This window comes from Xyrauchen texanus, chromosome 38 (assembly GCF_025860055.1).
Source record: "Xyrauchen texanus isolate HMW12.3.18 chromosome 38, RBS_HiC_50CHRs, whole genome shotgun sequence".
In the NCBI taxonomy this organism is placed as follows: Eukaryota; Metazoa; Chordata; class Actinopteri; order Cypriniformes; family Catostomidae; genus Xyrauchen; species Xyrauchen texanus.
This window is the reverse complement of record NC_068313.1, coordinates 27,880,346-27,898,774: the sequence shown is the minus strand read 5'-3', so window position 1 is coordinate 27,898,774 and position 18,429 is coordinate 27,880,346. Positions and strand designations below refer to the sequence as shown.

The 18,429-nt window shown below is 37.7% G+C and overlaps 1 protein-coding gene across 1 annotated transcript in view; it reads right to left on the bottom strand.

Moving 5' to 3' along the window:
* Positions 1 to 13,598, bottom strand: part of LOC127631540 (tripartite motif-containing protein 3-like) — a 35,015-nt gene extending 21,417 nt beyond the window's left edge. Inside the window, exons 1-2 of the mRNA XM_052109692.1 lie at positions 13,437 to 13,598; positions 1,448 to 1,620 (exon numbers count right to left, since the gene is read on the bottom strand). Of these exons, the coding sequence (XP_051965652.1) occupies positions 1,448 to 1,593 (146 nt within the window). The 5' untranslated portion in view covers positions 1,594 to 1,620; positions 13,437 to 13,598. The remainder of the gene's footprint in view (positions 1 to 1,447; positions 1,621 to 13,436) is intronic.
* Positions 13,599 to 18,429: the final 4,831 nt, after the last annotated feature.

The window sequence follows — 18,429 nt, the reverse complement described above, 5'->3', positions numbered from 1 at the left end:
TTCACATGGTTCATTTAAATGTGTCACTGCTGTTACATTGTGTTCATGTGAAATATTTTTATAGAAAGAACAAAAAAGATTTAAATAAATATTCCAGGTTCAATACAAGTTAAGCTCAATCGGCAGCATTTGTGGTATAATGTTGATTACTACAAAAATTCATCTCAACTCATCTGTCCATTTCTATTAAAAAAAAGCAAAAATCTGTGTTGCAGTAAAGCACTTACAATGGAAGCGAATGGGGCCAATTTTGAGGGTTTAAATGCAGAAATTAGAAGCTTATAACTTTATAAAAGCACTTGCATTAATTGTTCAGTTAAAACTCATGTATTATTTGAGCTGCAAATCATAATTTTGTTCAGTGATGCTATAGACCTTTTGCAGAGACTATGATGACGCATTTCCGCCTTATTTAGTAGAGTAAATAACATTATGCTTTGTGTTATATTACTCTGGAATTAGTTAAAAAAAATGAATCACCACAGCTGCGTGGGGGATTCGATTACAGTTGCTGAGAGAGTGACAGTAAATTTGGCATCTTCTCCCATCTGACTGAAATAGACTGACTATTTTTTCTTCTTCTTCTGGATAGTCATTCAAATGTAATTGTGGATTTTTTCTTTTGCTCTTGGAGAAAATGGTAAGTGAAAATAATATTTCCCATTCACTCCCATTCAGCGCTGTTGAAGTTTACCCTGTAATGGTTTAAATCCATGTCCCAAAACCTGGAGTGTGAAAAAGGTCTTTTGACACCATCTTAGAAAATGTATCTTTTAAGAGGTTTTAATTTAAATTAAATAAATATATATATATATATATATATATATATATATATATATATATATATATATATATATATATATATATGATATATTTTCCATGTCAAAATTTTTTGAAAATGACCCAGCCATGACTGTAGTAAAGCCATGGTTAACTTTCATGAAGGTTAATTATGGTTTTACTACAGCAGCCATAGTTGCTGTAACACTGGTAATTGTAGTAAAACCATGGTAACTGCAAAATTTGCCATGGTTTTACTACAGTAACTATAGCTGAACTGTGGTATTTGTAGTAAAACCATGGTAACTGCAAAATTTGCCATGGTTTTACTACAGTAACTATAGCTGAACTGTGGTATTTGTAGTAAAACCATACCCACAAAAATAACCAGAGCTGCAGTTGCTCCTCTGAACTGTTGTCAGTAAAACATGAAGTGAGATGACAGATTTGCAAAAAGTTAATATTCATACATTTTATAAATATGGGTTTAGATTTGCGAGACAAAATAGTCTAGGCTTTCTTATGCTAGAAGCCCTTTGCTCTAAACCAAAGGTCTTTTGCTTGCAGTAAGTTGCTTTTGGAATTTAAAGAGCGTGATTGCAATCATTTGTTAATTTATGGTACTTTCTTTGGTAACATGGTACTTTCTCTAGATGTGGGTGTTTACCTCTCGCAGAAGGTGTGCAGGCAGGGCAGGACTTTGGGGTTGTGGTAATGCTCCAGACAGATGCTGCACACCAAGAACTGCTTGTCTATCTGACGCACCACCGGACTGGTGCTGCCGCTTTCCCGCTTAGCCATCGTGAGAGGCATTCAAATGAAGAGACAGAGTCTCTTAGACTAAAAGAGAGAGAGAGAGAGAGAGAGAGAGAGAGAGAGAGAGAGAGAGACACACAGAACATTCGTCTTTGAGTAAAGCTGTGGAACGGCCTCAAGGTCTGGTATATACACATACAGACCTCTTTCATCTAATCCGCTGCATACATCCAAAGGCCAAGGAAAACTGTCCATTTACATAATGTCAAATTGTCAAAGGCTTTGATTTCATATATGAGTGATTCTTCAACTATGGGCACTTTTATGTCTTATAGGTTGATTTCAAATAAAAACTAATTGAAATAATAAAACAGATTGAATTGTGTAGAAGTGCATTTGTTCAGAAAAATGACGGTTCAAAAATTACAAACATCACAGTTCACAGGGCCAAAAATGCCCATTGTTGAAATAATAACCCATAAAATGACAGAATAATTTATTTATTTTTTATGTTGCTACTAAGGTAATTCCACATATGAATTTAGCATTCCTGGACCATTTCAGTGTTGAAGTATATAGTATATGACATAAAAACTGGGTTTTCAGCTGGGTATGAACTGTAAGGGGAGGGATGTAGATTCAAAATAGAAGTCTCTGAAAGCTGTTAGCTATATCCGTGACACACCTCCATCTGAACATCTGTCTGCTCAGACACAGCAGATTAACCCTCGATCAAATAACAAGAACACTTGATGCTCAGTATCAAGGAAGTGAGCATACCAGATTAGCATAGTACTTAGTACAAAACAAAATGAGTATGTTTTCTATAACTGAGGGAAATAAAAAAAACAGTATGACTGCTTGGGGATGTTAGGAGCTTTTTTAAGTTGTTTAAGGCATCACGCTGCACTGGAGCCCATAAATGTGACACGTGCTGCATGGCAGACACTTTGAGGGACCTTCCTCTTAAACAACATACAACAAGCAAAAACACAGATCATGTAACCTACAGTCAACAGAGCATTCAAAACATCAAATTAAATCAGCATTGTAGACAATATTAGCAAATCAGCGGTCACAACAGCCTATTCCAAAACATCACAGGAAGCCTGGTTTCTAAGAAATGTGGTTTTGTCTGAGCCGTAGCTCACTGGTTAGAGCACAACATGCTACAAACTGTGGCATGGTCCTTGAAATGTCAAGTGAAAGTAAACCAAACACAACACTGAGATCAGCTGCATCAGTGACAGCAGCATCATGCTGGCGGAGGTCATATTTAAGATGAGTGCAGTGTGATGAATGAACACACCAGCTGCAGTGTAAAGACAGGAAAACATCCATTGAACTCCTGGTTTCTCATTGCTACTTTAAAGTCAGATTTACTTTCACTTCCAGCTTGTGCATCAGACTGCAGTGCTCAGTTCTCTCTTTCTTTTCATAAAAAAAATATATCTATATATATTTTCTACACTACAAATCAACTGTTTGAACACATTATACTGAGTTTACTTTATATTTCTTTATGGTCTAAAAACACCTTTTGATCTAAATGCTTCATTGCTTTACAAATATATATTGTACACGTATGTATTATTTTATAAAAAAATATTATTTTTAATATTTATAATAAATAAAATAAATAATAATAATTATATATTTTTAATTTGTATTAAATTAATTTATTAATTTATTGTTTACCAGCCAACATATATGGTACCCCACGAGTGGCTCCTTTGAGTGGTGGTGGCGTAGTGGCTAAAGCGCAGGCCTGTTAATCAGCAAGATCACTGGTTCAAACCCCATGACCACCACCATTGTGTCATTGAGGAAGGCACTTAACTCCAGGTTGCTCCGGGGGGATTGTCCCTGAGTAATAAGTTCACTGTAAGTCGCTTTGGATAAAAGCATCTGCCAAATGCATAAATGTATATGTAAATGAAGAAGCTCAAATTTAAGACAATTTTGATTTGTTCAACACTTTTGGTCACTCCATAATTTTCATATTTTCATTTGTGTTATTTAATAGTTATGATGACTTTACAATTATTACAACTAGTTAGAAATATTAATAATAAAGAATGAATAGGTGTCCAAACATTTGATTAGTGTGAGTCCTGCACCTCTGCTCACTGGCTCTTCAATGCTGCAGGAGGAAGTGAGAAAAAAAGAGGAAGACTTTAAAATACACTTCCTAAATTTCCACCCAGTTCCTTCCTCTGCATTCAGAAAGAGAGAAAGACATTAATAATGCACCTGCTTTTCTGCTAGCCTAGAAAACACATCGAAAGTGAAAGATTAGTCTCTCTCAGCCCAAAATGGCAGCTGTCTTTGTGGCAAAGAGAAAACACATGACACGTGGGCTCAGTTGCCCAAATACACATCCTCCCACGCACAAAAACACTAGAAAGATTATCCCTGGTCTTGATCACCACACAAGGAAGGGTTGTGGATATTCTCAAGCAGACCTTGTTTGGTTTCCTGCTAGCTCTAGCCAAGCCCAGTAACTAAGAAACACCACTGCAGCCCCCCTCACTCTCTCTCCCTCCCCACCCCCTTCAGAGTCAGCCGCACTTCCCCTCATAGCACTCTGACATCACAGCACTTTTCTATCATGTTCTCAGTGTTTTTCCTCCGCCGTCCTGCCCTCTTTCTTTTTCTACTTCTCATCCTTTCTCTCTCTCTCTCTGCATGTTCTCTGGATTATTTGGCCAACAACTGGACCTCATTTCCACTGAAAAGCAGAAAATTAATATCTATCTGTCTGTATGTCTGTCTGTCTGTCTGTTATGAAAACAAGGCTGTGAGGGTCATAAGCAACATTTCTTCAACGTTTGAACTGTTTGATGTCCCATCTAATTTTTCACAACCAATGTTTCAGGATTTTGTGTCCACTGGAAATATTTTGGAAAGAGTTATCTTCAATGCTTGGTTAGCTGAATGATCTCCACCTACTTTTAAGTACACAACCTTTTGTACAAACTGTTATTCTATCCCTCACAGCTTTGTTTACATTTGTGTTAAATTAAATATGGTGTCTACCCTGCCTAAGATGTACATTCAGACAGAGTTGTGAGAAACATGAAAAATGAAATTTCACTACTTAGTTTACCCAAAGTGATGTTTGGTTATAATTAAGTCAGATTGCTCAAAACAAATATGATACCATTATGTTCCGTAGAAAAAAGAGGCTAAGTGAGCAGAATGATCTAGCTGCTCTTTTCTGCACAATAAATGTGGATTTGCCAGATTTTTAACCCTCTCGAGTGCCTTTAAAAGACTTAAAATATTGTTCATAAATCATCATTTTTAAATGTATTGCTATTTTGGCAAATTTTTTCAAAGCCAAAAACATTATTACTACAGCTACAACTACAAAACATTCGATCACTGAAAACATGCAATATTAAGAACTATTTAAGTTTTAATGTTGCTTTCTTAGCATGCAAAGTGTAAGATATAATACTGTTTCTCACATTCTGTTAATGAGCTTAATGGCCCCCTGCAGTCAGAGCCACTGTGAACAGTCTGGACCAGACATAGTTTACAGTACTGGAATCACTCTGTAATCACACCCTCTCAAATAAGGTCTTGAAGAAAACACATTTGCCTTAGTGTCGACATTAATGAGGCCATGATTGGTATTGGACTAGTATTTCTAGACATTAATATTAGCATTTAGACAATACAAATTACATAAAAAGATTTTCTCTGGAATCTTATTTCCCAATTTATACCTCCAATTGTGGCTGGGTGGTTGTATTGAATTTTCACAATATTTTCTCAAAAATTTCACTGGCAATATATTACACTAAATTACATAAAAACATTTAATTACACACACACACGCACACACACATATATATATAGCTCTGAAAAAACTAAGAGACCACTGCAAAATTATCAGTTTCTCTGGATTTACTATTTATAGGTATGTGTTTGAGTAAAATTAACTGCTCGATTCCAGCCTTGCTGAAACTGATCAAATGTATACCATGTATGTCGCTTTGGGGGAAAAAAATAGACATCTGTCAAATAGCCTACATATATGTATTTCCACTACTTTTGTAGGAGTCTGTGTCATCAGTAATGGATTTATTCCATATTACTAGTTTGATTTTTCCTACTGAGAGTTGTATAAGCAGTATTTCGAGTTGCTGTGTCTAGGGGAGATGCAATGAGTCACAGAGCACTAATAGAATTTATGCATCTGTGGCTCTTTATCCTTATATGTCCAGTTTTAACTGCAGACGTAGACTGGACAGACTACAGCAGAGATATTTCCTGATGCTGCATCCAAAGCCTGTCTGTTTAAGAGTATGGTACAATGGGGCTAAAGGCACCCCTGAAGGAAATTTAGATTTTTTTCTGGTCACAAAATGTATCAAAATGTAAAATAAATTGTTGTTTGTTGTTAAAATTAAGTTTTTAAAAAAAGGTGGGGAGGAGCCTTTTACACCACACTTGGGATAGAAGGCCCACACACTTGGGGTAAAAGACACCCAGGGGGTTATAGTGATATTGTGTAGATATAGGCGCAATAGTTATAGGGCAAAATTTGTCAACTAATGCAAATACTTTTTTTGAGTAACAAAATTAATCTCCATTATGATTGGATTTGGGGGTAACCCCAAATACTATCCTTTTGCTTATTGGATAGTTATTGAAAAACTTTTGATTTAATCATCTTGAACAAATAAATAACATCCTTTGTATTTAAATATTAGATCAAATTGCCCAAAAAAACTTTAGTCATTACACGCTTTGATCTCATGGATCAGGAAACTTTTGCTGTGTATAGTGAAAAATAGGTATTAAGGAAAGTGCTGTGGTAATTTTTGCTGCTATTTTGTGTTTCGGAAGGAAATAAAATCATACATGCCTTTTATCACAAGGGGCCTTAATCCCCTTTGTACCCTAATGCTAAAATAGACCGCTTTTAATGTCTTAAAGCAACTGATTTCAAATTTGAAGTGTTGTGTGAAGTGTTGAAGGGTGGTGGGTTCGATTAAAACAAACTCTGATGCGATTGCTCTGTTAGTGTGGTTCATTTGAACAAGTGTGAACCTTGGTTCAAAATACAATTACTTGTGCAGCCATAGCTCAGAGTTTACCTCGGTAGCTTTTAAGTATACAGTTTTACTGCTTAAAGGAAGAGTTCACCCAAAACTGGAGATTATTAACTCACCCTCATATCACTCAAAAACTGAGAACAACTGCAACTAAATCATTAAGTCAAGCTGAACTTGAGAACTAATGAACAAACGGTTCAGTCTGATTTGTAAACCAGGTAATCACCAGGTAAATTCACTATCAAAAAAACAAAAACAGCTTGCCATAGGGGTGGTACCCTCAAAGATACACCAATTGTACTACATCCTCAAGGTTTTATACTAGATAGTTCCTTATGGCCATTTAGAGGGTACAATGGGTGTACCTTTGAGGGTATCGCCCCAGTGACAAGCTGCTCCTAAAGGTACAATTTTGGCAAATTTTTTCTGACATTGTTGAAAAGGTTCTCAAGTTTAACCCACTGGCTCAATTGTCTGGTTGCAGCAATTCTCGTGTTAACAGCTCAAGTTCAATTCCCAAACAGGAGGGGAAGATTATCAGTGAATAATTATTAAAAGTCATATGAACAACTTTTATGTTGCTTTTTTGTCTTTTTGGAACTTCAAATGTGGTCACTATTAACACTATGAACTACGTGAAGACTATTCAGAAATGTTCCTTTTTGTTCCACACCTTAAATAACAGCATACAGGTTTGGAATGACATGATGGTGAGTACATGATGACAGAATTTTAATTTTGGATGAACTATTCCTTTAAATAAGGAAGACTTCTCATGCCTAGTTGTAATTGCCTTTGTTTTATCAATACAACATGATCACACAGGAAGTCGGCGTGTTGTTTTCGTGAGATCCGGTACCTTAGCCATATTATGCAGAGTGGACTCAATGACAAGCAGCATCTCGTATCAGTACCAATTTTAGCTAAACAAAATCAACCTACTGTTTCCAAATTCACTGTGTGATCAGTCTGATCAATGTGTTTTCTAAACTTAAGGGGTTTGTTGCAACCAGCTGCAGAAGAATATTTACATTTTACCTTAATCAAGAAAGACTATTATGAAAGCTGGTATGAAAGCAAATGACAGAAATAGAAAAGAAAAAGCATTATTTGAGGTGTTAGAGCTAATGCAATATTTGTCTAATCAGGAAAGAAATAAACAGTTGCATCAAAGCACAGACTGTGTGGCTTTTACTAATCATAATGTCTGTACATTAAAGGGGTTCTATTATCAGATGAACTAATAGCTGTGGACCATCGTTGGAATAGAGGTAGTTGATCAAATCAACCCTGATCTTCATCCATAAACAACCAAGAGTGGACATCTTCACAAGTAGTGACGATTTCATGAATGTCTTATCACGTCTGATCCAGAATATCCAAAGAGTGTCAACTGTGAAGCACTATAGATAGAGCTGCAGTGCTGGTGTAACTGAGACAGTTTAGGAGAGAACAGCCCATGTTTTGTCTGATCTCTCTTCCTGACTCACAGCATGAAAACAACAGACAGGTGGGTCTGCGTCTGTTAAAGTTCACCCAAAAATGACAATTCATCTATTGTTTATAGTCATCCTCATGTCATTCCAAACCTGTATGCTGTTTTCCATGGAGAACAAATGGGGAAATTTTTAAGAATCTTTAAATTGCTCTTTTCCATAAAACAAAAGCTCCTTTTTGCAAATAACAGTTCATGTTCTTTGGAGCTATTATGAGGCATGAAGACATGGCTGTCCTAATGTGGTGGCCAAGATGCCAAGTCCAGTGGGAGACTCTTGGCTTCAATTCAACCTAATACAACACGAAAGCCTCCGCTATGCCACACTTCTGTCCTTAAAACCAGATGGTTGAATTAGTAAAAACATTCCCATCCATTCAAACTGTTTACTGAACGATTATTCAAGGACATATTTACTCATTAGTACTTTATAAGAGGCAGGAAGGCTGTAAGCACAATTTACTGATACATTTGTATCAGTAAATTACAAAAAATGCTGAAGTAAAGGCAAATTCATAGAGTACAATTTGTGCTTAATGTGCAGTCATTTGTCACACTAACATTGTGTAACTATCCAAGGGCAGTGTGCTGTGGTCATCTGGACACTCACAGCGCTTCTGCAGTAAACAGGCACGGTGAAACACAGGGACAGCACATTAAAGCAGAGGGAGAAAGAATTGTCTTATGCACAGGTCCAAGAGCGCAGGTTTATTTTGAAGCGCCTTAAATAAAATTATATGATAACCTTAGTGTGCAGTTTTCTGTCATTTTTCCTATAAATTTTCTTTCTGTGCATTCTTGTATATTGTGCAAAGACCAAATCAGAAGTTATAAATAAATGTAATGTTCACACAAGGTTCACATAGGATAATCTTCTTGCATTCTAACGTGCTATTTTTTACGTCTGTCTTTGTAAATATGCACTAGATGGACATTTTTGGCCATTGTGGTACGTCTCACTGTTTTTGAGAGTCTTGCATCATGAGCGTTGCACTTTTATGATGCCATTTAAAAATACTTTTGACACAAAGCATCTGACTTCCGGTAGAGTGAATGCTGTCGTGTTTGTCTGCCGCTGTGCTCTGGGTTCTTTCAATGTTTTTAAATGCTTTTGTTTTAGTGGCCTTTTGTATGAGCGACCTCAGGAAATCGAGTTTTATACTTCTCTTTTATCTTACGGAGAAGTGACTTTTTAGTTTATTTGAAATCTAAACTACACCTCACGTCTGACTGGATTACTTCAAGGAAATGAATACAGCTGCACTCACCGATGGTTTTCGCCGGGACTGCTACGTGCAGTCTTAAATAGGCTGCTTGATTCCCTGTACTTCGTCGACATCTAGTGGGGCTGGAGTGTGTGGATTTTGAATTCGAGTCGTGTTGGTGGATGTATTGAGGATGTTCTGCCTTCTGTTGCCCATCTTGGCCTACTGGAGGTCTACTGTTTGCCCTCGTCAGTTTCAGCAGAGAGCTCCCTGCTTGATTGCAAGTCCATACAATAATCTTTCTTCTGATATGGTTTTATTCTACTCATCTCTGTACGGTGTTTGAATTCCTAGGACCACCTGTCAGACGGAGTACACAATTATTGCACTGCACTTGGAATTGCGTGTCGCCCCCGGTATATCCATCGAGGGTCACGCCGACATCCCTGCACATTACCGGCTGATTCCCCTGACAATCACCACATACTAGCCATCCGGTCTTCATGCCATCTCCCTCCGACTGGTGAAATTGATATGAAGCAGGGTGTCAATTTTTATATTCTCAGCATGCTGAAACTCACATCTTTTATTTCACCGCAAAACATGGATGTTGCCACTATTAAGATGGTCCTCATTAATGCACGTTCAATATCGAACAAGTCTTCTATTCTGAATGACTTTTTTATATCACAATCATTGGACTTTATATTCATCACTGAGACCTGGCTGTATCCTGGCGAACAAATGGCCCTGGGGGAATCTAACACCGCCAGGTTGTGACATTTTAAATTCCCCACGGACTTCAGGGCGAGGAGGTGGCATTGCCACTGTTTTTAAAAACTCTTTTAAATGCAGAATGCTGCATATGGATATGTATTCCAGTTCTGAGGTCCAATTGATTAAGATTGACATCTTGGGTCCAGATTTCTGTGTACTTGTATAAAGACCTCCCAGATTTAATACAGACTTCATCCAACAATTTTCAGACTTTCTCTCTGGACTGGTGTCTTGTGGTGAAAGAATCCTGATTCTTGGGGATTTTAATATTCATGTATGCTGTCCATCAAAACCTCTGGTAAATGAATTTATCTGCCTCACTGAGTCTTTAAATTTTATGCGACATGTCACTGGTCCTACTCACAATATGGGTCATACATTAGATCTGGTGTTATCGTATGGTCTTTCTGTGTCCAACTTAGAGGTCTTAGATATTGGCATTTCTGACCATTATTCAATAATATTTGAGTCTGGTGTCTATGTGTCCTTTCCCTACTTTATCTCAGCCCTCACGCCACTCATAGTCCATTCACTCCTGTACTGCCAATCTTTTTTACATTTTATCTAACACATTTCACAGATGATGTCTTAGCTGGACTCGACACTGAATCATTGGTTGACGGTTTCAATAAATCTGGTAATTTTACACTTGATAATGTTGCTCAAGCCAAGGAGAATTAAGGGTGTTTCACAGCCTTGGTTAAATTATGTCACCCGCACTCTCAGACAAGAGTGCAGAAAAGCTGAGCGCAAAATATGACCATCAACAGCAGTTTAATCATCTTCTTTCTTGTCATTGTAGTAATTATCATAACCATCAATAACATGGTGTCATCGTTACCTGTATATTTGTTTATGGATATTTTTTCCTTATTATCCATAATATATTGTTATGTAAACAGCTACTCGAGGCTCAGGATTTGGCAGTATTTATAAACCACACATGGAAGGTCACTGAATAACCACAAAAAATGCCTCACATCCCACTAAGCGCTATAGAATATTTGCATGGCACTGTAACAGAATATTTCTAGATTTGAATAATAATTTGTATTGATATAACTTATCTCATACTAAAAAATAGTAGCTGGGAAAAATGTGGCGATAAAGGCTACACTGGAAATTATCTGACATATCGAATGCGACACTGTGCATAAACAGCTGAGCATTTACTGTGTAAGAGACCAACAGCTGTTATAATGAGCAGACAGACTGGAGAAACATTCTCATATCTCTCTCAGAATTGGAGGACTACTTTACATAAGATGTTTCTGGTTGGTGTTTGCTCTCTGACGGTTAGCAAAGAGTGTGTTAAACAATCATTATGCCATAAAGGGTTTGTGAGGTCCAACATTAAAGGAATAGTTCACCCAAAAGTGAGAATTCTGTCATCATTCACTCACCCTCATATTTTTCTTTCTCACATTGAACAAAAAAATGTGTTATTTAGAGCAAGATCTTAAAGGCAAATTTCAAAATGAATAAAAACATTTATTTCCATCTATTCCTCTGACAAAGCTATCATATGGCTTCAGGAGACTTGGAATATTGTACACAAGGCATATGGACTACGCTAATTACATAATTATTGTATGGTGCTTGACAGCCCCTGGTCCCCATCCACTTTCAGGGTATTGAATAAAGCAATGTGAACATTCTTCAAAACTTCTCCTTTCATGCTCCACAGAAGAAAGAATGTCATACAGGTTTGTAACAACATGAGCGTGAGAAAATTATGATAGGATTTTCATTGTTTGGGTGAACTAGCACTTTAAACATGGTTTTGCAATGGCAGCACAGAGAACAAAATGCAAGATATTCACTGTAAATCTTGACATTGCAGTCTCTAGGCACTATGATGATTTCAAGTTCTATAACATATCCTAGCACTTGCAATGGCATGATTTATAATGAACATTTTTAATTACATTTTTGTCTGTTCTCACTCAAAACCAATTAGATCACTTTAGAAGACATGCATTAAACCACTGGAGTCTTACAAATTACTTTTATGCAGCCTTTATGTGCTTTCTGGTGCTTCAAAGTTTGGTCACCATTTACTTGCATTGTAAGGACCTACAGAGCTGAGATATTCTTTTTAAAATCTTTGTGTTGAGCAGAAAAAAGAAAGTCATATATGATCTGGGGTGGCATGAGTGTGAAATAATGATGAGATGGGTGAACAATACATTTAAACAGAAAATAATTTGAATTAATTATGCATTAACACAGCATGACAACCTGTTCAGCACAATTATACCATCCGTTTCACATCTTGTCACTTTCCAACCTGTCTTTCACTTTTAAAACTAAGCCCCACATGTCTTGCACTGCTGTTAATGATACTGTCTCTTTGACACCATATACAATATTTATAAGTCTTTGCTCACATTGATTCACAACCTGCGAAAATTGTCAAATGACTAAATCATGAAACTCTAACAACCCTCAAATCTGCTACTTTCCAGTGAAATTTGTGTCATAAGCACAACTGCAAAGGCCATTTAATACAGTATTTGAGAGAACACAATACACAAATACTGCATGCAGAGCAAATGTCCAGTTAGTCAGACTGGACCTGATAGTACAAAGACATGCACCACACAATCATGTAAATTACTGCACCTAATTTAGATGATTAATCAGAAAACATCTAGAAACTTCACAAAAGAACACCTATTAAAATACAGAAATGGACTATACAACAGTGGTACCCTCAGGACACCTATTAAAAGTGATCTGTTGGGGTTACATTTATTCTACATGTACAATAAAACCGTTAAACGAAACAACGGTCAAACTCGACCTTAATCACAGCCCTACGATGACATAAAGGGGAATGAATCTACGTCCTGCAGATATTTTAAGACTTCCGCACATTTTTGGAAAATGGTGGACGCTGGACATTGAAACATTGTGAAATTAAATAAATTGTTCATTTACAAAAAGTGTGGCTGATTTCAACAGTCAAGTCACAGATACATATCTCAACAATACAAATGTCAGATGCTATTCAATGAATTATTCATCACAATGCATCAACGGAGACGCATTCAATGAAATGACAGAGGGACCGTTCAGACCGAACGCGTTCTGGCGCTAATAAAAAAGCTAAACTCAGAGCAACGCATGTCACAAACGCAGGTGTTTTAAAAGTTGATGTTGTGTTAACCTGACACGGCGTCTAAAAACGCAGAGCTCCTGCGCGAGACGCTGAAAACACATCTGGTAACTTCTAAAGGAAAACAATTGAAAAAGAACGCAGACAGACACAAAAAACGCGTTCGGTGTGAACGGCCCTTCCATGAATCTAATTTGGGAAGAGGCGACGGTAAAAGAAAATAGTGAACTCACGTGAAATTTTGGCCGGATTTAAACAGGAGTCAGCATGAGTGATGGTAAAGCGAGTTCATTGTCAATGTCCGATAAATAATCCGGTGGTTACGGTTTTTTTCGTTAAAAAACTGCAATCCTTTTTATCCGTATGGGAGAGACGGTTAAGGAGGAGACAGTGAACCGAGATTGTGGGCGTGTGTTAAACCAAAGGTGCTCGCTCATTGGTCAACACTGCAGCGTGATGAACTATGATAACCAATGTGAGTTTATCTTTTGGAATATGTAAATATTTAAACGCCCTTTCCAAAATGTAGAGAGAGAGAGAGAGAGAGAGAGAGATGTAGATGATCATTGCTACTGCTATTGAAGTACAGACATCCCTTTTTTATTTTTTCTGACTGTTTGAATAATTTTTTACATCTTAAGATGAGTTAAAAACAGTTGTAAACTTTAAAATAGACCTTTGTCAAAAGAGGACCCATAAAGGAGTGGTGGTGGTGGTGTAGTGGTCTAAGCACATAACTGGTAATCTGGTTATCAGAAGGATGTTGGTTTGAGCCCCACCATTGTGTCCTTGAGCAAGGCACTTAACTCCAGGTTGCTCTGGGGGGATTGTCCCTGTAATAAGGGCTCTGTAAGTTGCTTTGAATAAAAGTGTCTGCCAAATGCATAAATGTAAAGGAAGGCAGTCAGGGAGAACCCAAATTCTGTAATTGTTCACTCATCCTCATGTTGTTCCAACCCTTTATGAATTTCTTTCTTCTGTTGAACACAAAAGGAGATAAAATGTTAGTCTCAGTTACAATAGACTCTCATTTCATCTTTATTTCTCCATACAATAAAAGTGAATAGTGACTGAGGCTGTCATTCTGCCTATAAGATCTCCTTTTGTGTTCCACAGAGGAAAGAAAACCACACAGGTTTGGATAGATGAGGGTGAGTAAACATTGTCAACTTTCAATTTTGGCATGATGGGAGATAGGTGCCATCTGTTGTTCCTGCCTGGCAGGATACTCAGACTTACTGGCTCTATATGGTTAGGATTAGGTTGGGGGCGGGGTTTAGAGTATCTGCTGCCTGCCAGGAACAATCCGTGGCCCCTATGTTCAAAGGGCTAATTTTGGTTGAATAATCATTTTAAAGCAGGGGTCTTCAACCATTTTCGGACCAAGGACCTCTACCTTGGTGGGTAGAGAGACTGTAATGGGACTCCTGTTACATATTGTATTAAATTGTGTATTGCGTTTTATGCCTATTTTTCATTTTCCTTGTTAATCACTGTTCCATACCCCCTCCTTAATAAAAAGACAGACAGATAGACAGACAGATAGACACAGAAAGGCCAAAAAACAGATATACCCAGTTCATGCAGAATATTTTTTTTATAATGTTACTAATATGGAGTCTTCATCTCATGTGAGTGATCAATTTTAAACATATATTTTATTAAGAGGAAAACAATGACTATGTGCACCTTTAATTATGCTGTTTTGAGAGTCCCCGTCTTGTGTGTGTGGAACGTTAAGGACCGTTTATGCCAGCTTGATAGTCTCAGTGGTAACTATTTATTTACACCAGGTAATTAGGCTATTGTTCTAAAAGTAAAATGCAACTTAAAATAAAAGAAACAGTATGCTGTCATTTGCTCAACCGCACAGCATGAACAGCGCAAATCTGACGCGTTTACTCCCATTCAGTGGCGTAGATTTCAGGGGGATAGTGGTGAGGTAACAATAATAAAAACAAGCAAGAACAACCCCACCAATATTTATACCATGATCAATGGAAACATGTAAATTCTTCACATTGTAACCCCCCAATGTTCAAGCCAAATCTACACTCTGGCTCACACGACCCTCTAGTGCAATGCTGCTGAACATGATGCGTGTCATGCTTTGAGCGGCTCATGATTATCATGGGCATGTAAATAGATGTCTGAGCTGTGAGCTTCTGTTGGCTAGCTCGGTTTCATCATACTTTAATATGGTTTAGCTTTCCAATCAGTTCATAACTAAATACAACAGGATACACAATTATGAGCAAGGATTAATTAGGATGGTTTGGCATGCAGGTGTGGGGAATTTAAACATGTTGATCGATTAAAATACATACACTTCTCTCTATCGCACGCGAGTGAGTGATTATTACAAGTGCCAATGGTGAATAAAACAATATTTTACGGACCCCCTGTAGTACAACTGCGGACCCCCCAATTGAAGACCCTTGATATAAAGAATTAATAAAGTGGAGGAAATATCTTTTTTAACTATTAAAAAATACAAGCAAAGAGGTCTTCAAAAAAACATCTGCTTCTCTTTTTAAAAACATTTCTGCTATATTTGTGTTTTATTACTTCGCAAAACAGTTCATGCATGCTCAGTGGTCGAATTGTAAAACAATTTCAAAGGGGGGGTTGGTGTTCAACCTTTTTTGCTGTGTGTGTGTGTGTGGGGGGGGGGGGGGTAAAAAGACATTTAAAGCTATTTCCTAGCTTTAGTAGTGTAGTGCAGTAAGTGTAGTGAGCGATAATGATGAGCTATTGTATGTAAACGTCACTGACACAGATTCACTTCACCTCACCTAACTGGCTCATATTACACACAAAATAAATCTTTTGCCACCACCCGCTGACTAACATATGTAATGCATATAAACAGTAAACAGCTCTGCACTGCTCTTACACTTTAGTTTACAGCAGCAGGAACGCAAGTGTGATACACACACAGTGAAGCATCCAAGTGCTGATGGTGTCAGACCATCAGTGCTCATGGAACGTCTCTGTTGTATATTGTATTTTATGATTCATTTTGTGAATAAAATTAATGTTATGATAATGAAAGAAACATATAAATGCCCAAAATTTTGGGCATTTATATGAAGGATAACAGTGGTGCAAAAAGTTGTTCTACACACAAAAGCATTTTATGTGCAAAACCTTGAAAATTGTTTGAATTAAAAACATGATAATGTTGCATCTGTACATTTATATAGCAATATCATACCTTCTGTTCTCTTCTTTTTAAAGAAAGACAAAAGATTCCCTGTAACTGTTCTCTTTGCCATTTCTGCAAGTCCACGAAACTTTTGAAAACTTGCATTACCTTCAGTGGCTTAAGTTTCTTGTGAATACTGAGAAGGACAAATCAACCCATCGCTTCCGGTGGATAAAGAGCTTGCGCGCTCATGGTTGCCAGATTGCGTGATTAAAGCGTCACACTGGCAGAATACTGTGTAAGTGTAAAGATCTGATTGGGGGATTTAACCTATTGAAATCTGGCAAAATCAAACATGTCGAAATCTAAATCTGGTCGGCTAATATTTAATATTTTAAGACAATATTTAATGTCTGTTATTTATCAAATGTATAGAGAATTGAAAAAGTTACTTGCATGATTAGTTCTATGTAATACATGACACAATTGTAAATCTAAAGGGGATTGTAAGGGGGATGGTGGTTCTGCTAAGGGGATGGTATTTGATATTTCTTGCAACAAGAAGTATGGCATTCCCCCTCAACTCGAACCCTGTGCATGCTGCCAGGGGCGTAGCACCAAATTTTGGACCCTGGGTACAAACCATCTTGCTGGGCCCCCGTACCAAATATGTATGTATAGAAAACTGACTTCTAAGGGGCCCCCCCTGCCTCAGGGTACCCTTTACCCCCCCAGTCCGACGCCCCTGCATGCTGCGACTCAATTCAAGTCAATTCAAGGCATTGAAGGACATGATGGAGTGAAAGTACTCGTGGTTGGGTGAAGCCTGCGTAGTACCAGGGTTGGGCTTTGTTTACAGTGGGGAGGAGGAGGTAAGACTGTAGGCTTGGGCTTTCATTGTGAAGGTGGTGGTTGCTATGGAGATAGCATCCAACTTAAAGCAGCCAGATGGCAGTGGCAGACTCCCCGAATCAGGATGCCTACATTAAAACATAGACTGAACATTATTACACCTTTGCCCAACATGAATATCCTACGTGTGCTCTGCCAAAAAGTCGGCATGATAAAATGAGCAATCAATTATTTATTTTACATTGCACTTCCTACACTGCTAGATTACAGATCATTTTTAAAGGGACAGTTCACACATATTGTTCTTACCACTTCTGGCTTTCATTCATATGTAGAACTGAAAAGGAGACGTCTCATATTTTTCAGTACAATGAAAGTGAATGGTAGCCGAGGCTGTCATTCGGCCTAGTGCCTAATATCGCCCCGTGTTTCTTAGAATGTTTAATTTTGCTTGTTCTATCCCTTATTGCTCAGAGACGCCAAGCTGGAAAACAAACCTGACATGTCAGTAAGCTATTATCACTATCAACTGAAATGTTACCTCATATCATGTTGTGACATTCAATCAAACGCACAGTGCTTGACCTGATATTCTCAGTTCTTTGAGACTGGTAATTCCCTCCCATTCACCCAAACACTACCATCCCCCCAAACTCCACCCCCACAGGGTCCCAGGCTGTTATTGATGTAGTTTTAGCAAGGCACTTTAGATACGATTGGGACCCTCTGACATTATCTATTCTCCCTAAGCTCTCAATGTCTTTATCAAGGATAAACCTTGATATCAATAGTCAAGAAGCTAGGCAGTTTTTTCTGTTAGGCTACAAAAACATTATTGACAGAGGCGGCGGAAGCCGATTTTGCTGGGGCTTCAGCCCCGAATGTTTTGAGTGTAGCCCCGAATGTATTTTGAATAGTTGACTGACAAATATGAAACCGGACAAAAGCCTATGTAAACCCCCAAAATCATAAGTTGCCTTATTTCATTGTGCTTTTGCTTTGCACATACTGCATACAGCCTGTAAAAATAGACATGTATGTTTACACAGTCGTTGACATCAACTAACGTTACTTAGTGGCGAGTTAATAGCAGTTAGCAGGAAAGACAGCAAAAATGAAGCAAATGAGGCTTTGGGGATTTTTCCGAAAGAAGTCAGTGGGTAAAAATTCACATTTGTTTTTGTCCTTAAAGTCTGAAGATCATCATCTAGCTGGCTTTCACCCAC